Source organism: Drosophila albomicans, chromosome X (assembly GCF_009650485.2).
Source record: "Drosophila albomicans strain 15112-1751.03 chromosome X, ASM965048v2, whole genome shotgun sequence".
Taxonomy (NCBI): Eukaryota; Metazoa; Arthropoda; class Insecta; order Diptera; family Drosophilidae; genus Drosophila; species Drosophila albomicans.
In genome coordinates, this window is record NC_047627.2 from 4,060,936 (window position 1) to 4,083,196 (window position 22,261).

The 22,261-nt window shown below is 33.5% G+C and overlaps 2 protein-coding genes across 6 annotated transcripts in view; one reads left to right on the forward strand and one right to left on the reverse strand.

The window, feature by feature from the left end:
* The first annotated feature begins 490 nt into the window (after window positions 1-490).
* LOC117566938 (transferrin) lies at window positions 491-5,530 on the forward strand. The gene is made up of 5 exons (XM_034246572.2): window positions 491-603; window positions 661-903; window positions 3,696-4,788; window positions 4,852-5,236; window positions 5,308-5,530. The coding sequence occupies exons 1-5, from the start codon at window positions 519-521 to the stop codon at window positions 5,407-5,409; spliced, it is 1,908 nt and encodes a 635-aa protein (XP_034102463.1). The 5' UTR covers window positions 491-518; the 3' UTR covers window positions 5,410-5,530.
* A 1,349-nt stretch (window positions 5,531-6,879) lies between these two features.
* Window positions 6,880-22,261, reverse strand: part of LOC117563674 (cytosolic purine 5'-nucleotidase) — a 30,373-nt gene continuing 14,991 nt past the window's right edge. For all 5 annotated transcript variants that reach the window (XM_034242137.2, XM_034242130.2, XM_052005053.1 and 2 more), the window contains 6 exons: window positions 11,168-11,241; window positions 10,886-11,099; window positions 10,679-10,825; window positions 10,395-10,515; window positions 8,365-9,402; window positions 6,880-7,290 (listed from right to left, as the gene is read on the reverse strand). In XM_034242137.2, the coding sequence (XP_034098028.1) occupies window positions 7,150-7,290; window positions 8,365-9,402; window positions 10,395-10,515; window positions 10,679-10,825; window positions 10,886-11,099; window positions 11,168-11,241 (1,735 nt within the window). In that variant the 3' untranslated portion in view covers window positions 6,880-7,149. The remainder of the gene's footprint in view (window positions 7,291-8,364; window positions 9,403-10,394; window positions 10,516-10,678; window positions 10,826-10,885; window positions 11,100-11,167; window positions 11,242-22,261) is intronic.

Consider the following 22,261-nt stretch of genomic DNA (forward strand, 5'->3'; position numbering starts at 1 on the left):
TTACACTTGATTGTAGCTTTCTCACTTGTTAATAATATAATAAATGAAATGTTTAATAAAAAATTGTCTATTTTTTATTTTTGAGATATTTACAATTTCCAACCTATTTTAATTTCACATTTCACAAAATAAGTCTTTTCTTGTAAAATGTGTATAATACAGGGTATTATTTAGTTGAGCACCTTTGCTAACTTGTTTTCCTTTGCATCTGTCGTTTAATGAAAAGATCACCGGCAATCAAAGCGGAAAAAGAGGAGAAAAAAACCAAAACAGAACAGAACAGAGTAGCAAAAAAAAACAAAACAAAACAAAACAAACTAAAAACAAAACGACAACAACGAATCCAATCGTAATAATAGCAAATAGAGCAAAAAGCAAGACGAGCTGAACGGAGCTCAACACGACGATGACGACCCTTGTGTGTGTGTGTGGGAGGGGGGAGGGGGCGGGCTTGGCTTGGCTTGGCTATAAAAGGCGCCGGCCGGCAAGCTGAGCTCCACAGTTGAGTCAAAGCCACAATGATGACAATAACTTGGAAGCTGCCAGCAGCGATGTTGGCGCTGCTGCTGCTGCTGCAGTTCACCGCAGCCGAGGAGCCGATCTGTAAGACAAATCTAAAATATATATACATTATATATACTTAACTCTCACTCTCTTCAGATCGTTTGTGTGTGCCTCAAATCTATTTGAGCGATTGCCAGAAACTGCTCGCGGATCCGTCAGAAGCGGGCATTCGCATGGAGTGCGTCGCTGGACGGGATCGTGTCGATTGCCTCGAGTTGATCGAGCAGCGCAAGGCCGATGTGCTGGCCAGTGAACCCGAGGATATGTACATGGCCTATCATCGCAAGAACGAGGATTATCGTGTCATTTCCGAGATACGCACTCAGGAGGGCAAAGACGGTGAGTACTCCTGACTTTCTCTATACTCTATCGGGAATATTAATTATATATAGAAAGTTAGCTGCAAGTGTCAAAAAAAGTGCTTAATTATCTATTAGTTCATCGAAGAAAACAATCGTTATTCTTACAATTTATGGCATTCTTATGTTGACTTGTATATGGATAATTCTTTATCGTAAATTTCGCGTGTGAAATTATCTAAAGTGAAAAAAAAACAAACGAATTTATATATTTTATCGTAAAACATAAAAAGTCGCTAAAATCAATCTTAGCTTAAAATATAATGCTAATCGAGAGCTATACGAAAAACCCTTACTTATTTTTTTACAATTCAGTTTTTTTTTTGTTTACTGTTAATAGTGTCGCAGCAGAGAATTACCCATATATGTAATATAGACTATATATCGTTCAAGTGTCAGAAGCCTAAAAAGCTTAATTATCTATTACTTCATCGAAATGAACAATCGTTATTCTCACATTCTTTTCGAGCTTATGTTTGACTTGTATATGGATAGTTCAGTATCGAAAATGTTGCATGCGAAAGTGAAAAAAAAAACATATATACACAACGTTTTTTTATTTTAAGTAAAGATGAATTTATAGCTCTTGATTAGTACTTTAAAAAGAACTAAGAATAATTTTCGAATTACTATAATTGCAAAAACGAACAAAATCATATGAAAACCATAAAATGAACGAATTTATATATTTTATCGTAAAACAGAAAAAGTCGCTAAAGTCAATCTTAGCTCAAAATATAATGCTAATCTAGAGCTATAAGTATAACGTTTACTTATTTTTTAAATTGTATCAGTTTATGTTTTTTCTTATTCCAAATTGCTCCAGAGAATTACCCATATAAAGAATATAGACTATATAGAACGATAGCTGCAGTTCAATATCGTGATCGTTCAAGTGTCAGAATTATCTATAGTTTCATCTTAAAGAACACTCGATGTTCTCACAATTTATGGCATTCTTATGACGCATATTTTTTTATTATTATTATTATTTTTTTTTTTAATTGTATATATGTATCTGCCGAAGCATATATTTTAAAAGTCGGAACTACAAACAATATTCGTACAAAAAGAACACAATGTAATTTCTACAAAATTCTTGATGCGAAATAATTGAAATAATTTATCTAGAGTAAAGTGCAAATTAAGTTTCATTTTATCGCTGTAAAACGAACGCTATTGACTACTAATTGATAAAGAAAAAAATCGGCATATATAAATATTTATTACTTTCTAAAAGTGAGTTGCGTTCTTGTAATATGCAAATTCCGACATAATAACGCAGTCAATTTATATTGAGAGCAATAAATAATGCAAGCTAGAAATTAACTCATTAATATTATAATTAAATGTTGTGCTTCTAACATATTGATGGAACAGCGATTAATCATTTTTGGAATTTCGAAAACATTTAGATTAATTTTTGCCAGCACAATGACCTTTTCAATTTTATGAATTGGGCTATATATATTTTATAATATTGTAAAATTTAAAATGATAATTTTTTTATAACTGGAAATTATCTTTATTTATTTAATTTTTTTTCATTATTTTGCCATAATTGTTAATTAATTGTGTTTTGGAGTTCCTTCCTATTATGCTTTTATTACCAGGAATGATATTTTTTAATTCTTTTTTTTTAATTATGATTGATTAATTGCTTGATTAATTGTTTTTTGAGTTCTTTGAGTAAGTGCATCTGATTTCCAAGAGTGCCTTGAGACACTTATCATATAATTTGTTTAATGTGAAAAACGAGAAGTTTTTAAGTCATTTGAATTATAGTTACCAGTTGGCAATAATCAATTATCATATATTTATGGCCAACTGAAAAACATAATTTATTTGAAAAGTTTTTCGTTTCTCAGATAATACAAATTATATGATTATTGCCTTATGAAAACTCTGGGATTTGGAGGGCTTAGAGACTAGTTGTATCCAACAGAAATATTTATTTCTTTATGTTTGATAATTTTCTAAAAAACGAAGTTGTCATAAATGGAATTCATAAAGCAATTAAATTACCTTTCGCTAACGCAAATTATCTCTATTTGTTAATAATTTTACGATTTCCTACATCTTTATTTAAATAATTGTGTAGGTAAATAATTCGTTTTTAGAATTTGTAAAGCAATTATGTTATTTTTCGATGGCAGAAATGATTCTGTATAATGTTTCTAATATGATAATTTCCTTAACCCTTTTCCCTAATTTTATATAGTGTAAATATACTATTTATAGTTTATAGTATATTAAATATATTCATTTTCTACCTGCTGTCCGATACGAAGGCATCATTCTGGTAAAGAAACGATAAAGATTCTTTGTAATGTTTCAAAAATGATAATTTCCTTAACCTTTTTCCATTATTTTGTTAAGTATTTAAAATATACTATTTATAGTTTATAGTTATATATACTACTTATGGTTCATAGTATATTAATTATTTGCATTTTCTACCTATAATAATATCCTCAATCTTTTCTTCCATAATTTTGAATAGTGTAAATATACTAATAAATAGTTTATAGCTAAATATACTATTTATAGTGTATAGTATATTAAATATATGAATTTTCTAGCTGCTATGATAATTTCCTCAACCATAATTTTGTATAGTATTAATATACTAATAAATAGCTTGTAGTTAAATATACTATTTATAGTTTATAGTATAATATATTAAATACATACATATATGATATTTCTGGTATAATATATTAAATAGTATAATATATTAAATACATACATATATGATATTTCTACCTGCAGCCAATTTCCGCTACGAGGGCATCATTCTGGTAAAGAAAACGTCGCCAATCAAATCGCTGCAGGAGCTGCGCGGTGCAAAGTCCTGTCACACTGGCTTCGGACGCAACGTTGGCTACAGAATTCCCATCACCAAGTTGAAGAACACCCATGTGCTGAAGGTGTCCGCTGATCCGCAGATTTCGGCCACTGAACGTGAACTCAAAGCGCTGTCCGAGTTCTTCTCGCAATCCTGTTTGGTGGGCACTTACTCTGCTCATCCGGACACGGATCGTCTGCTGAAGAAGAAGTATCCAAATCTGTGCGCACTCTGCGAGAATCCCACGCAGTGCAACTATCCGGACAAGTTCAGTGGCTACGACGGCGCCATTCGCTGCCTGGACAAGGGACAAGGCGAGGTAGCCTTTACCAAGGTGCAGTTCATCAAGAAGTATTTCGGCTTGACGGGCAACGCAACGGCACCGCCCCCCGAGGGCAAACCCGAGGACTTTGAGTATCTGTGCGAGGATGGCACACGTCGTCCGGTGACTGGGGCAGCTTGCTCGTGGGCCCAACGCCCCTGGATCGGTTACATTTCGAACGAGCAGGCGGTGCATGGCGAACAGAAGTTGCATCAACTGCAGTCGCGTCTGGAGAAGTTCTTCGAGAACGGTTTGCATGCGGAGAACAAGGATGCCGCTGCCCATTTGCTAATCCAACCGAATGCGGTGTATCACAGCAAACCCGAGGCAGTCGATCCCAAAGTGTATCTGGAGCGTGCCGGCTACAAGGATGTGATTGAACGCGACGGCAGCGCCATTCGCAAGCTGCGTCTGTGCGTGCAACGGGACACCGAGCTGTCCAAGTGCGAGGCACTGCATCGTGCCGCCTACGCACGCGATGCCCGGCCAGAGCTTGAGTGTGTGCAGTCCGTCGATTGCATTGAGGCCTTGGCCAGCAACAAGGCTGACGTCACAGTGGTGACAGCTGGCAGCTATGCGGATGCTCGTGGCAAGCAGTTGATACCGCTGCTCTATGAGCAGTTGCCCTCTGAGCAGCTGTTGGTGGCTGTGGCGCCTCCCTCGCTCAGCCGCGATGACCTGCAGCAGGCTCCAATGTAAGCAATCAATCTTTTCCAAACTTTGCCACAAACTAAAGTCTTGTCTTCTTCTTCGTGCAGCAACTACGATGCCAGCAGCGAGCGTGCGCGCTTGAGTGCCGCCTTGTTGAACAAACGTCGCAGCTTGGACTGGTGCAACATTGTCCCCAGCAAGGAGCAACAGCTGCTCATTGTGCCCGCCCAGCAGTTGGAGCAGCACAAGGATTGGCAGCTCGTCTGCCCAACGCTCGAGCGTCGCCCAGTCACCGATGTCGCTGCCTGCAATGTTGAGGTTCAGCTTCCCAATGCCATCTTTGCACGCTCCGATGCCACCAGCGTCGAGCAGGAGACCATCAAGCATCTGTTCTCGCTGATCTCGGAACGTTTCGGGGATCACGGCAAGTTCGTCGATGTCTTTGGCCTGTTCAGCGAGTACCAGAAGGGCGAGAAGAATGTCATCTTCAATGTAAGTTGTGATATTTGCTCCCCATTTGCTCCACTTCTAGCCTTGCTTATGCTTATACTGATTCTTTGCAGGACGATGCCTCGGAGCTCGTCACTGAGCTGAAGAGCGACTATCAGAACGAGCACATTTACAACGAACTCAAGTGCGATGGCAACAAGATTCCCAAGCAGTGAATCTCTTGAAGCGTGCCGCGCCTCTCTTCTAATATTAACTATAGCTATGGATATGCATACTATTTTCCGTGTTTTTTTTTTTTTCTTCTTCTGAATATACGTACATGAGAATACTATAATACATTTGCATTTTTAATAGCACTTTATCGCTTAAACTTTAGATTTCGTTTGAAAACAAGTGAAAAAGGCAACAGACAATTGTATCAGACGGTCAGATACATTCTATCCTTTTTGAATAAAAGCAAACCAGTGTGGTATTATTTCTAAAATATACCAAATTAATATACCGTAAATACTGAAAGTACATATGTCAAATGGATTATCGATGTTGTACTACATTCAAACCCCAATTGCAGTAAGCGTTCTACCATTCAAAAGTATTTCTTAAATAACTTCGACAACTTTTATTCGATTTTCAACAATATTTTCGGAAATTATGACTTTAAACACAAAAATGTCGGTATATTAATACAGAAAATATTAGAATATACCGAATGTAATATTTAGTATATCGATATAAACATTCCCAATATACCATTGAGTACACAATATACCAGCTTGTGAGCAAAAGCAGCTAGGACTCGATTGCATTTGGCGTTTTTTGCCATACAAAAGTATTTCCGAACAAAGGGCAAACTTATAATACCCTTCTCGCATATGTGTAGCGGGTATTAAAAGGAAAGCAATTATATTTTCTACAATGTTGTTCTGAGTGTTACAGTAAGCATAATCAACTTCATGATCAATATTCTCTGGTAACATTTTATTATCAGAAATGATATTATTTATTTGTGCCCTAAGAATAGTATGATGAAATTTTACCTATAAGGAAAACATTTTTGTGCCTATTATTTCTCTATAAATAAGGCACCCCAAGTAATTTAAACCTACAAAGAAACAAAGGACATCCTTGATTTTGGCAGGAAATCATTACATATTGGAACTGTTAACACAAATCAGACATAAATACATAGAGCTTCTTGGCTGATGTCGAAGGCTCATTTCAATCAATGTTAGTTTTCTTTAAAAAAAACCCTTACTTGACTAATAGCTTATTTCGCAAAGTGACGCACAGCTTTGAGGGGTCTGTAGTGTATATAGTATTAACAATAAACGCGGGCGAAGCTGCTCTATAAATATAAAAAGCTATGGAAAAAGTTGAGTCACTCTAGCTTATAGAATTGTACAATTATCATTCAATGTGCATATAGACAGAAGACTCAGTGTAAATAATAATGAATTTTCAAGTACTTTTTTTTATTCAAATTATAATAATTGCAAAAATATTCCCTAATATCCCATCAAGTAAAAAATCGGCTTGCCTTTTTAATGTTTTTATTCAAAAAAAAAAAAAAAAAACATACACTTTGCTATTTATTTGTTGGGCAAAATGGAACCAATTCGCGCTAGTGTATAAATGTTTACGTATACAGATATACAAGTATATATATAGTTACACATATATGTATATATAATTGTGTATGTATGTATATATTTATTTTAATATATATATATATATATATAATTTTTGTTGTATGTAAAATCGCCAAAAAAATAAATGAAATCGCACGTTTCTCACTAGTTGCAACATGTTGTAAAACGGAAGGTTGCAACATGATCCTTTTTTGTTTGTTTGTAGAACGGAGCGATAGAAACAGCAATGAAAATTCGTTGAAAAATAGGGAAGAGATGGTGAAGGAGAGTAGTAGTAGAAGAAGAAGAAGAAGAGGCAGCGCTGCTTTAGTCGGAGGCTTCGTTGCGTTTCTGCTGCTCTGTCGTCGACTCAGCGCCGCTGGCAGTCTCCTCCTCCTCGGAATAGTCCTCGTCGTGTGTGTGGGTGACCACAGTGGGCGTCGATGGGCGTGTGTGCACAATGGAGCTCTGCGTAGAAAGTTGAGTTGTCTTAATATTTACTTTAATATTTATAAACAATATACCAAATTATTATACCAAAAAGATACTAAAAATATACCATCTGTATGTGGTATATGATATTAGTACTTCTAATGGTATAATCAAATTAATATACCAACAAATACTAAAATATACCAAACGCAATGTTTGGTATATTGATATACTACTACATTTAATGTATACCATAACTTAAAAATACTTATATACTTTGGTCTATGATATATTTTAAATGTGGAAGTATATTTAGTATATGTATATGGTATAAAAATACATTAAGTATATATTTTAGTATAGTAATATACCACATATTTAGTACACCAAAAAATACTAAAGTGTATCAAAGGGAATATTTTCTATATTGAAATATGTACTACTCCATTCAATGTGTACCATAAAGTAAAAATACTTATATTCTTTTTACTATGGTATATTTTCAATGTGGAAGTATACCATATATATAGTATATATGTGGTATAAAAATATTTTGAGTATATAGTTTAGTATAGTAATATACCACATATCTAGTATATCAAAAAATACTAAAGTGTACCAAAGGGAATATTTGCTATATCTACTACTCCATTCAAAGTATAGCATAAAGTTAAAATACTTATACACTTTTGTCTATGGTATATTTAAAATGTGAAAGTATACCATATATTTAGTATAAAAATATGGTATAAAAATATATTGAGTATATATTTTAGTATAGTATTTAGTATACCAAACATACTAAAATATATTACTGCTGCATTCAAAGTACACCGTAAAGTATAAATACTTATAATCTATACTTTATGGTATATTTTGAAAGTGGTAGTATAGTCACATATTTAGTACATCAAAAAAATACTAAAGTGTTCCAAAGGGAATATTTGCTATATTGATATATGTATGTACAGTATGTACTACTACATTCAAAAATAAAGTTAAAATATAATACTTATACACTATATTCTATTGTATATTTTAAATGTGGAAGTATACCATATATTTAGTATAGAAGTATGTATGTGGTATAAACATATATTGAGTACTTACGGCACGATGCAGATCCTTGGGATCTTTGACGGGCGAATTGTTGCTGCCATTCTGCGATTCATCTGCACGCACAGTGGTGCCGGAAACAGAGCCGGAAACGGAGCCAGAACCGGAACCGGAAGTTGAGCCAGTATTCTTGCTGCTGCTGCTGCTGCTCGCATCCTCGAGTGTTGTGCTAGACGAGGATGGCGGCGGAGGTGGCGGCTGATGCACCTGATCGTGAGCCACCGTCGACTCGTGTGGCAGCAGCATCGCCGGTGCACGGAACATATACGAGAAGGGGTAATAGATGAGATTGAGCAGCGTGGCGGCATACACATCGGCATATCGCACCACTTGGCTGGAGAAGAACGTTTGTCGCGATCCCGAGCGGAAAAGTGAACCCATCATGCCATAGGACATATCCATTTTGTGTGTGACATCGCGTATGCTGGTGCGCAGATGCGATATGTCCGGCTTAACCTTGGCACTCGAGTCCAGATCGCGATACAAATCACCCAGATTAATGTCCAAATTCTGGAGTTGAGCAAACAATTGACATTCGTCGGTCCACACGTGCAACTCCCGCACGAGCTCGGGCACAATGAGGAACGTGCGCCAGCCGCGTATCTTCTTCGATTTGAGTATGTCGCCAAAGATGTGATCGCCCACATAGAGCACATCCTTGCCCTTGGCATTGATGAACTTGGTGAAGAGTTCGCACGAACCCCCCGAATACACTTGCCCCGGCTGCAGTGGCCCAATGTGTGTGCCAATCTTCAGGCTGCCCGTCTTTGTGTCCACCTGTCGCAGCACGGTTCCCTCGTCAAAGAACAGCGGCTTCCTCGCATCCACCACGATCACATCGAAGTAGGTCTTCCAGTCGCGATGCGGTTCATTCACATCGGCGCCATGGGGAAAGTCAAACAGATAGGTCATGATCTCGTTGGTGTACGTATAATCGCTGTTCGTTAACATGAACACCTTGGCACCCGAGACGCGGATGCGCGACAGCACTGTTGGCAAGCGAGCATCCTTCTTCACATAGTACGCCATGTTCTGCAGAGAAGAGACAGCGAGAGATTGGAGGACCAGAGAGAAAAGAGAGAAATTAAAACATTTTCTTTATATTTAAAAAGTGTAAAAATATAAAGTTAAGACTAAGTGATCTAGATATTAGTAATCTTAAATTATAAGAAGAACGAGAGAGAATTTTGTAATGGAAAATAAATATTTCTATACTATGGTATATTAATATATAATGGTATACTAAAATACCATTTAGAAAGAGGATTTTGTAATGGAAAATACAATGCATACCATAAAGTATATATACTTTTTAAATATTTATTTTTCTAGTGATAGTGTAATGATATACCATTTAAAAATAAATAATCCCAATTACAGTTTACAGAACGATAGAGGTTTTTGTAATAGAAAATAATATACTATACTTTATTGTATATTTTTAACACCATGTAAATACTTTTATTTCTATTTCAATACTTAAAAAACACTTTATTTGAATAATATTGAAAAAATAAATTTCTATTTTGCTAAATTGAAAATATAATAACATACAAATAATTTTCTTATTAATAAAATTTAAAATAAAAATGTAATTGTTTAATTTTCCATCGTACATTATGTTCTTTAACTTATGTTTTCAATAGATAATATTTTGAGATAAAGACATGTAAAATCATAACAGTGCGGTACTATTATTAAAATATACCAAAAAGATGCTAACATATACCACAGGCTATATGGTATACTATTTCTTGTAGTATAATCAAATTAATATAGAACAAAATTGGTATATTGATATAGTGTCCTTCACAACTAGAATCCAATCAGAATCATAATTTAGAAAACTATTTGATCTTCGAATCAAGTTCTTAAAACAATAAATACGGATTGCAAAATTCTTTTAACAATATATGTATCTAAAAAAACGTTTTTAATGAGATGATTTTTATCTTTTTGAATTGCATAGCTATAATTTGTAATTTATGAATGTAAGACGGAAGAGAAGAAAGCGATTAACTCACCTGTGTGGTACGACGCTTCAGATCGCCATCGGAATGCACCCAGTCGACGGCACGACGCACGTCCTGGAAAATCGACTTATAGGTAAAAAGAAAATCACCAGCTTTGATGCCGCGTTCAACGCTATAGAAAAAGAGAGACAGAGACATAGAAAGAGAAAAATGAAAATAGAGAAAAGGATGATAGGTAGTTATATACATTATCAATATCAAATTATCAAAATCAAACTAAAACTACAAATAGTTAGAAGACAGATTAAAAATTGAAAATACTAAACTAAACTTACCGCACAAATTCAGAGCTATGGTTAAAGAAATCGACAAGACAGGCCAACAAATATGTCTCTGGCAAATTGAATAGCGTATTGAGCACATAAACACGCGACTCATCCAGCTTCAAAAACTTGTTCGGATACAACTCGTACACCTGGTGACTGAATTGGAATTTAATATTTACTTCAAATTTGTTATTCTCAATTAATGAATTGACTTACTGCTTGATGAACTCAAAGCCATGCACACAGACCAAAATGTTGCCATAGGCATCGACCTTCAGCAGATTGCCGTAGAGCGTATCGAACCAAAGGCCGCGCACTGGAAATGTTGGATCGTATTCAAATTGCAAAATCTCCTTGGGATAGCCCATTGACACCAGACGCTCCTTGACCAAATTGAATCCCAGCTGCTCATATTGCGGAGATTTGTACTCTAAAAAGTTGAGTTGAACAATTTAAGATTTGCATTTTTTGTATTTAGTAATAGATTTCAATGCTTACCTGCCAATGTATAGTCCATGTCGAAGCCATAGTACTTAATGTTCTCCAAATGCAGCGAACGGTTCACAAAAACTCTGCAAGTCACAAAAATAAATATATGTTTAGTGTAAGAGTTATTTTAGAATATTTTCGAAATATTTATTGACAAATATTTGTTATGATTAAGTACATATGCAGATTGGAATATTTTTAAAGTATTTTGAAAATGTTGATGGTCAAATATTATGTTTTTTAGCATATTTTGAAAATAGGCGAGAAATATTATTAACTGCATGGTAAGCTCTTAACTGTCAATCTATGTTTTTATTTATTACGATTTCCTGTTTATTGTTGCCATCATTAAGAACTTATACGATTTATAATTACATAATCGTAAGTAAATTTAACTTATAGTGATCTTTCTCTCTCTCTCTCTCTCAGTCTCCATGCATCTTTTCATTGTTTATATTAAACTTTATTAAACATTATTAACATTTTTATTAATCTACTGCGAGTACAATTATCTTTAAAAGAGATTTTTAGATTGAGTAAAAACCGTTGCATACTTTCAGGCAGCCAAAAAAAAAAAAATGCAGCTGCTAATTTCAAATGTTATTTACAAGAAATAAATCTTCCAATAGCATAACGATATTTTTCTTAAAATATAACGAATTATTATATCAAAAATATAATAAAATAGATCAGTATAGTAGTAGTATAGTATATATATAAACTACTACAACCTCTAGTAGTTATATTAATATACCAATAAAATACTAAATTATATTAACGACAATAATGCAATAAACTCTTTTTATCTTCTAGATACAGTTCGTTAAACAACATTTATAATTATTATCTACCATGCTTTAAACTTTGTATATAATAACTTGTATGCAAATTATATTTCATTTAATAACTTTCGTACTTTTGACTTTCCAGTTGACATAAATTGTATTTAAATTTCTACAAATTGTTGTTACCTAATCTCTAATTATTTTAATACCCAGTTCTCACTTCGTTTATTCTATTCTATACGATTCAATAATTGTGAAACCAGTTGTATGTTTTTTTAAACTACTGACGGCACATTATTTGGACTCTAAAAAACAAGTGCGAAAGGAGCACAATAATCATCATTTCATGCAAGTGAAAGAAACTGAAGAGCTGATTGGTTAAGTGTGATAATAGTAAATGAATTTCAATTACAAGCGCACTTATTAAATAAGCGCATGCATTTTTAAAACAGCTATTAACTCGTGTTCGCCTCGAGTTTTGTTATCGCGTAATCACAAAATCAATTCCCTGCTTCTATCCTTCACTCTTTTTTGCAACGGGTCAAAAGTTTATCACGTCGCAGCAGATTGAAAGTGCAATGCGATGTTAAATTGCAATTCGAATTCAATGAAATGAAAACGTACCAAAATCAAAAGCAAATCAAATCATTGGTTAAATGAAAATTTCTGCTAAATGCGTTTGAAAATCGAGTCAAAGTTGATGCGGTTTCGACTTGTCTGCAGTCTGTTCAGCGGTCAGCAATTAGTGTTCCAAAAAAAAAAACGAAAAATGAAATGTATAAGAATATTGTAAAAAGTAAACTTGTTGTGGGCGTTGAGCACGCCCCCAACGCTGTCGCCTGGCCACTGACAGCTGCCTGCCACGCCCCCTTTTTGCGGCAAAACTCATTAGCAATCGAGTGAGAGAGTTGTCAAGTTGCTGCTTTTGCGGTTTGCACTCAACACAGATACAGACACAATACACACAAAAAAAAGGTCATAATGAGCTTGTCAACTTTCAGCAGTGAAAAGACTGCAATCATCAAGCACATTAATCAGTTGAGAGCAGCTATCAAGTATACGTATATTAAGTATACGCATATTTATATATTTATTTGTCACAGTTCACTGCGCTAGGATATTTGAACTTCGGTTTGTTTGTCGTTTTTTGTTTTTGGTGTTTTTGCTTTTGGCAGCATCTGTGTGTGTGTGCATTTATTTATTTTGTTGTCCCTTTTTGCAATTTGCTTCAGTTGAAATTTTGCCAAATAAGCGAAAACTTGCATCCATGTTGTTTAACCCAAATTCGAACAAAATGCATAAATCTGCGACACACACACTCACTCTTTGTGTGTGTGTGTGGGGTCAAAGAGTGCGACAGACGCGACTGCAAATTTAAAATATTTTCCCCAAAGTGGTGTAAAAAAAATAAATAAAAGGCGAAACGTTGTAATTATTAATTTTATGCTCAAGCGACGTTGCCAATTTTCACATTGCAATTTTTGCACTTTGATGAGGAAATATGCAAATAGAAAACAAAAAACGAAAACATTTTTAATCAGCTAACGTATTACGCGTCTGTTGACCTTGTCTAAAATTAGCAATAGATGCACAAATAAATTGTCGCTAATCTTAAGATTTCGAATTGAATTGTAATTATTAATTTTACGCTCATGCGACGTTGCCGATTTTTACAGCTCAATTTTTTGCGCTTTGATGAGGAAATATGCAAACAGAGTACAAAAAAACGCATTGCGCGTCTGTTGACCTTGTCTAAAATTAGCAATAGATGCACAAATAAATTGTCGCCAATCTTAAGATTTCGAATTGAATTGTAATTATTAATTTTACGCTCATGCGACGTTGCCGATTTTCACAGTTCAATTTTTTAATGAGGAAATATGCAAAATAGAATTCAAAAAACGAAAATATTTTTAATCAGGTAAAATTGGCAATAGATGCACAAATAAATTGTCGCCAATATTAAGATTTCGAATTGAATTGTAATTATTAATTTTACGCTCATGCGGCGTTGCCAATTTACACAGTTCAATTTTTTGCGCTTAACTCTGTGCAATTTGATGAGGAAATATGCAAAAGAAAAAAAAACAAGCCTGTTGACCCTGTCTAAAATTAGCAATAGATGCACAAATAAATTGTCGCTAATCTTGGGATTTGCAAATTGCGCTGCGCATCAATTAATAAAAATAACATCAACACACATTTTTCCTATACCCGCTGCGAAATGAATATGCAAAATTTCAACACCATAAATCGTTGGCATTTATTTTCGTAGCCGCGTCGCTCAATATAATTAATTAAGGCAAATGCAACTAGAAGCGCAGAACATTTAAATCGAGTGTAAACAAAAAACAATAATTAAGCCGCGACTTTATTGGCAAAATTTATTGGGGTTAATCGATTTTTGCACGCGAATCTATTGTTTATCTTAATGTTGCACTCTATTGAGCGCTGATGATGTTTATCATTATTGCTAAGCATTGAGAGTAATAGATTCTTTAAGGCTTTAAGTTTGCCTCAAGAGAATTGTGCATATGTCATGCTATAGATTATCAGTTTGATTGATTGCCTTGAGTACTACATTTGCTGTGTATATAATAAATCAATGCTAGGCATATGAACAACACTCGTAGCTAGTGACTGATCAGCCACAACTACAACGAGAATTTAGCCATAATTTTTGATGAGCATGTTGACGCTTCATTCGCGATTCGATTTGCTCTTTTTATGGACGCATGAGTTATTGTCAAAAATTCACTCAGCTCGTTGAAAATGTGAAAAACGTGGCAACTAAACTACGCACAACACACAACAATTTCTATATCCGGCATGTACTTTGTATTGGCAGCAACAACATTGCGTATGAGCAATATTTATGACGCAGCGGCCATCAAAATGCTTTATGCAATTCGCCTCCTATTTATTTATTTTCTTTATGACTGCGTCAATCGACAACTTTGTTATTCAAATTCAGAGATGTTGATCTGGCGATAGAGTGAATTTCAATATTTATATATATATATTGACTATTGCTACCGTTGATAAGCTTGCTGTAATCTCAACTCATTATTCTCTGTTGCATCAAACAAAAAAATATGAAAATAAATAATGTCATTCCTTAGACTTTTGATGGTAGCTTCGTGTCTTTTAATTGGGCTGTTGACATTTCACTTTTTTCTGCTGTTGTTGTTCTCACTTTGCCCGGCAATAGATTAAACAAATGTTTTAACACGAATTAATTGGCAAGTGCATTGACATTGTATTGGCACAAGATAATGTTTAAGGAAATATGGCTGGCGCATGGGAATTTGACTAGTATAAATGGAAAATACATGCTGAATATAAATGTGTCTGCAAATACTTTAAAATTATCTTTTCATTCGTGCTTTAGTAAAACTTATTTGCAAAAAGTATTTAACGGTCAGACTTTGTGCATTTTTTCTATCAATTTGTATTGCTAATTAACTGGAATTTTGCATGCTTCAACTGTGATTGTTTTGTTTGGTAACGTTTTTCTAATTATGCTTTACTTGAACATATTTACAGGGTAGCTATCGGTTAGATATTTCGTTTTTTTGGAACTCAATTTACTAATTAAATTTTGCATGCTAAAGATTGTTTTCCATATTGTCATTTATATTGAAATGTCTTTCCACTGATGCTTTGCTTAAGCATATTTACAGGGTATCCATGAGACATTCTTTGTGGATTTCTTATCGAAATTTATATTGCTAATTAACTAGAATTTTGCAAGCTTCACTCGAGATTGTTTTCTGTTTTGTCATTTATATTTTTAAGTAGCTTTCCATGCATGCTTTACCTTATCATATTTACAGGGTATCTATCGGTTAGAATTTATTCTAATTGAGTTCAAATTTGTATGCTTCTCTTGAGATTGTTTTCTATTTTGTCAGTTATTTTGAAATGTCATTTCACAGATGCTTTGCTTAATCATATTTACAGGGTATCCATGAGTCACTCCTTGCTCAATTTGTATTGCTAATTAACTAGAATTTTGCACGCTTCACTCGAGATTGTTCTCTGTTTTGTCATTTTTCACAGTTTCTCAAGTTGTTTCCACATTTCACACTTACGAGTTAAGCGGCTGTTGCATTGTCGTTCTGCTTTTGTTATTATTATTGTAGTTATTATTATTATTGTTATTATTAGTGCTATTTGTGTTGTCACTTGGCAATTGCAATGCAAAGAAAGCAGCAGGTTGCTGCTCAGTTGCTGCTTTGCAATTGCCATTGCAGCAATTCAAATTTGTGCTGTTGTTGTTGCTGTGTTGCATTGCTTCTTCTTCTTTTTCTTTTCCTTTGCTAGGCAACACAATCTCGACTAATGGCTAAAAGGAGATTTCTAACTCAAAGTACGTCGACAAAAGCTGAAGTACTCTATAATAAATTGTAACATTTTTTCAAGAAAGGCAAATAAATGCTTGATCAAACTTAAGGACGAGTGTTCTTTATCCTTTATCCTTTTCCCCTTCCACTTCACTGACAATTGTCAAGAATTGTGTGTGCGTAAAAGTTCGTGTGCAATGGAATTTATTTAGTTTCGACAACAGCATTTTGTATTATTTTGACATTGCATTCACTCTCTCTGTGTGCTTAAGTGTGTGCTGCAAGGATATCAAGTGGCTGTTATGGCTGTTATCCTTGCATCGAACACAACACATAGAGCAACAACTTTTTGTGTGTGTGTGTGTGTGTGTGTGTGGCTGATTTGATCCAGATGAACCAGCATAATGACAATCTACGCCACTGTGTTGCCAGTTGTGTCCTGTTACATGGCCCAGAGCATGGTCACATCTACAGGACAATAGAAACACACACACATACAGGACACCCACACACTCATAACCAACACACACACACCCACCTCGCAGCCTTGTCCAATTGTCAGTGACATTCGTCCAGCTCGTAATGCATTTAGCATAGCTCTTTACAATAATGACATTAGCTGAAAGTCCACATTAAAATCGCATGAAAAAACGAGTATGTAAGCTACAGTAGAGTGTGCTCGACTGTGAAGTACCCGCTACACAATTTCAATAAAAGCGTATTCTAAAAATTTACTGAAATTAAATACAAAAAATACATTAGCTGAAAGTCCACATTTCATTTCAAAATCGCATGAAAAAACGTGTATGAAAGCTGTAGTAGAGTGTGCTCGACTGTGAGGTACCCGGTTACAAAATTTTAATAGAAGCATATTCTACAAATTTACTGAATTTAAAAACCAAAAAATACTAAAATATACCGAAGATTGTTATTGTTATATAGATATAATATCACATTTAAAATACTCCATAAAGAAGAAAAAATATAGCCGATTATAATTGGTATATCGATATAGTACTACATACAAAATATACCAGATTTCTATATTGTCTCAGCTTTTGACACTAAACAAGAATAACTTTATGAACTCGGAGATGAATCCTTCCGCTTGTTTATGTAACAGGCACAAAATTATAATACCCGCGTATAAAAAAAAAGATGGATTCAATTTTGTGGCATGGCTCAAATAAAAGTTTGTGCAATTTCAGTTTCTACCAATTATTTAAATTCCAAAGTTAACTTTAGTTCTATAATGAGCTATTCACAGTCGGTTTTTGGTGTAAAATGTAATTTTAAAGAACTCAAATTTAAAAAACAATAAGAACTAAATTGTACGTCAATGTTTTAAGAGAAGAAATTAAAATTTCAACAGCTTAACACAACAAAATGAATGTCAAATGAAATTATAAAGAGATGTGTATATAAATATTCCTTATACCATTGCGTACTAAATATACTAAATACATAAGTATTTTGTATTTTTTATATATTTACATAAGTATATTATAGTTCATTCTATGTTACATATGCAATTCTTTTTATCATTTTTTTTTTTACTTTATTACTCCGTAACAATTTAAAATAAAATGTTATTTTTCTATCATTCAACAAAACTTTATTATGTATTTTGATTTATCTAATACATATTCAATAGTTAAAGACAGAAGAGTAAATTCGTTGCTTTCCCCGACTTATTAACTTAGTTAATCAATGCAGAGGAGACAATCTCCATACACAGAGAAAAAAACTCTAGACTGAAAAGTTGCAAATCTTGATTTAAAATTTTTTGATCTTAAAAAACATCTTGAAATAAGATATTCGGGTTGAAAACATTCTTAAGCTAAATTGCAATTAGGGATTAAAAATATTTTATTTAAGGAATCAAATCTTGCTGTAAGAATATTCTTTTCTAGATTGAAAAGAAAACTACAAATCTTGTTAATTTTATCAATTTCATTTGGCGTTTTATTGTCACCCACAAAACATGAGCTTTAGGTTCTTAAATTTGAAAAATTGTTTTATTTTTAAGGCAGACTTTCAATTCAATTAGTCTACGATCCAATATGCATAGCAAATATATATTTATTTATTGTTGATGTTGGATTAGTGTAGTAAAACTAAAGTATCCAATGCTTTGCAGTACTTAGATGCGATTAATTTGTGTAGTTTTTGCAAATACAATTTTCCAAGCAATGCTTTCATTTTTCATAAATTAAATCAGCCTAAGCATAGAGACAACAATTTGTGAATCTCTTTGACTTTTCTAGTAAAATTTCATATTATTCTAAAAACCAAATCAAAATGAAATTAACAAAACTTTCTTTAATTTCAGTTGTAATTGAGAACCTCACATAAACAAATATTATTCGCTTGCGCTTCAGATGCGAGACAATTGTCATTGCGAGTGACGCAAAAAGGGACATGGCAAGAATGATTATTTGTTTGTGTTTTTTTTTTTTGTGTTCTACTGTTGCTCTCGTATGTCGACAAAGAGTGCATATTCCACATTTAGTAAGAGTCACGTGGACAACACTGCGTATGCGTCATATCTCGCTAGAATTGTTCTTAAATTGAGTTTCAATTTCAGTTTCAGCTTGTGCTTAAGCTTGAGTTGTAGTTTCAGTTTCAGTTTTTAGCTCCAGTTTCTACTATTTCGAATGTGCGTTTCCCATTTTGTCATCAACTGCACTTTGCAATTCTCAACACTTCTTTTTCCTCTAGTTGTCTCATTTCATATCAGTTGTTGTTGTTGTCTGTCGCTTTTCGCTGGACACGTGTAAGCTGCAGGAATCTAATAGTTGACTGTCTTTCGTTTATCTTTAGCTGTCACTGGCACAAACACAAACACAAACACAAATACAAATACATTAAACCAGGTGCGCAGCACTTTGAGCCACAATCTGTCAGAGAAACCCACAATTCGCTATTTCCCACTTTCACAGGGAGTAATAATAAAAATGAAGTAACTATTTGAGATGCAATCGATATTAAGTATACGCACTGAAAGCTTCTAAATTAATTTTTTTTTCAAATTAAAATATTCTTAGCAGTTTCTTTTACCCATTTGAAAAATAACTAATAAAATAATTAATTTCTAGAAATATTGCTCAGCAAATATTTCATAAGGAAAATATCATATGTAGCCTTTAAGAATAAAAAACTTGCTGCTAAAAATTCCACAATAGTTCTATAAAGATAGAGAATTGCGTTGATAATAAATCCTGTCGAAATTTCATCATAACTTATCGATAAACTAATGATACAATTAATGATTATCTAAGTCTTTCTTGGCAATTAAAAAATTTGTTAGCTTACAAGCGAATTTCTTGATATGATATAATTAACAAAATATGAGCTATACACATTAAGTATACGCAGTTTACAAGAGAAAGTTGTTGAAAAAAATGGCAAACTTCTACAAATAAAGTTCAAAGAAGTACATCAATCCACACGTTAAGTATACGCACATTACAACAGAAAGTTGTTGAAAATGTTGATGGATTTGTACAAATAAATACACGACATTTAAATATAAAGTATACGCACTGTACTATGATTTAGTATATTTGATATACTGCGAAATATGTTTCAGCCAATTTAAAACTCTGTTTAAAAAGAAACAAGCAACTATTATCAGACACTAATCGAAATATTAAGTATACATATTAAGTATACGTAGCTTGCAACAGAATGTTGTTGAAAATATTAATAGATTTGTACAATACCTTAGTTCAATATTAAGTGTACGCGTTGTATGTTGATTTGATATATAAAATTAGGGAAATTAAAATATATAAGTTTCACCAATTTTAAAACTCAATTTAAAAACAAAACAAGCAACTATTAACAGAGACCAATCTAAATATTAAGAACAAACATTAAGTATACGCAGCTTGCAACAGAATGTTGTAAGAATTGATTAACTTTTTAATTCATTATTGAAATTTGCAACATCAAATCATTGAAATGGAAATACAAATAAATTTTTGAGTACTACAATTAATAAGGTAGTTTCGTTATCACGTTAGTTTTCCTTCTTTCCTCTTGACTTTAAACCAACTTGAGTGCAGAATGATATGAAGGACCTCTTCAGGTATATAAATTCTCATACGCATTTGTCAGCTGCGAGTCTTACGAAATTAACTCTGGAATCAATTAAGAAAGCGCATTCCATTGGCATTCCATTTAAGGCCCCAAGGCCTTAAGCAAATTGAATTCTGAATCAGGGTCAGAGCTAAGGGGTGAGAAAAGGTTGGAAGGGAAGAAGGCTGGAGAGAAGGAAGGGAGGAAGGGAGAAAGAGGAAACGTAACTGACAGGAGTTGTGATGTTTTTGGGCAACTAACGGCGAAGGTCGAGCGAGGAATGAGTGTGTGAATGTCTCTGTGAGTGTGTGAATGTGTGTGTGTGTGTGTGTGTGTGTGTGCTTATGTGCTTTCAATTAAAATCCAAATTACAAACAAACACACTCATATTGTGGTGGAATATGTATGTGAGTGTGTGAAGGAAACCAGGAATAGAAAGGAGAGAAGAGATGGAGACAGAGAGAGAGAGAGAGAGGCAAGGGAACTGAGAAATGAGCTGAGACCTGAGACCACTTGCTAGCCACATGCGCATCGGTGTCGGCACAATTGGGCGATAATTGACTTAATAAGCATAACCACAAAACCAAATAGCCCAACAAACATAAACACACACACACACACACACACACTGTGAGAGAGGGAAAAACATTTACGCTGGCCAACAAAAATTAGAAAACTGCGCAAAACTGTTGAACGCATTCAGTGTTGTTGGCCAAAGCAAATAGGATTAAAGCCCAGAAGGATATACGAATTGAGTTCTGCTGAAGGACAACGCCAAAAGGACGACATAACCAAGGGTGGATAATGCTCATAACTGCTTTGTATTTCATTCACGGAACAAAAATAGCAGGAAAAACTTCAAGTACTTGAAAGCTGATCACAATGAAAATAAGGGAAGAAAATGGCAAGGAATAAATGTTATTGAAAAACTATAAAATATTTGTTAGGTTAGGCAATGAAAGGACAATATATAAATCGAGGCCATAAAGTGTACCAAAACAAACTGACGGCAATGAGAAGGCAATTAAAAGTAGATCAAGAAAGAAGGTTGGCAAATAAAACTTTACATAAATTTAGACAACAAATTGACAACTTATAAATGACACTTTATTGATTATTTTATTTCTTTACCATATTAAATAAAGTATTAAAACACTAAATTTAATATGACTCAGCTTTAAATGTTAAGTTTTATATGTATAGTAAAAAAAAAAAATAGATAATAAAAGCTGCAACTAAAGATTGATTAAAAGCGCACTAAGAATGAAGCGCTTTTAATTGTAGAAAAAATATCGACCATAATTTGAATTAAAGATAAAGTTAGTTAATCATAAATAGAAAACAAATTAACATCTTTTCTTATAAACTATTTTAACTTTAATATTTTGAGTTTAAAAGCTTAAACTTTGCACCAAATTTAACAAAAGTTTAGCTGGCAATAAAAGAATATAAATTAATGTATGCAAGAATGCGAATAGTATTTTTTAACAAAATATTTTTTCGAATTTATGCAATAAGCCCAACAGACTCTATTTAGGCTTTTAAAATTGTTTAACAAAGAAGAACGAACGTCAAATAAATTATTCAAAAGTATGAACAAAAGTTTAAGATTTCCGGAACATAAATGAATGTAAACGAAAAAAATATTTGTATATTAAATGCTACTTATTGGCAATTAAAAGTAAATCAGAAAAATTCAATTTTCAAATAAAACTTTCAAACATAATTAAAGGTTGCTTTATAATAAATGGAATATGTAAATAAATGTAAGCAAAAAGCCGAGTAATATACGTAAAAAGTTTATATTTCGACAGCAACTAATGATTGACAATTGAGAATATATATAATATGAAAAAGAATACTTCAAATGAAGCTTTACAACTAATATG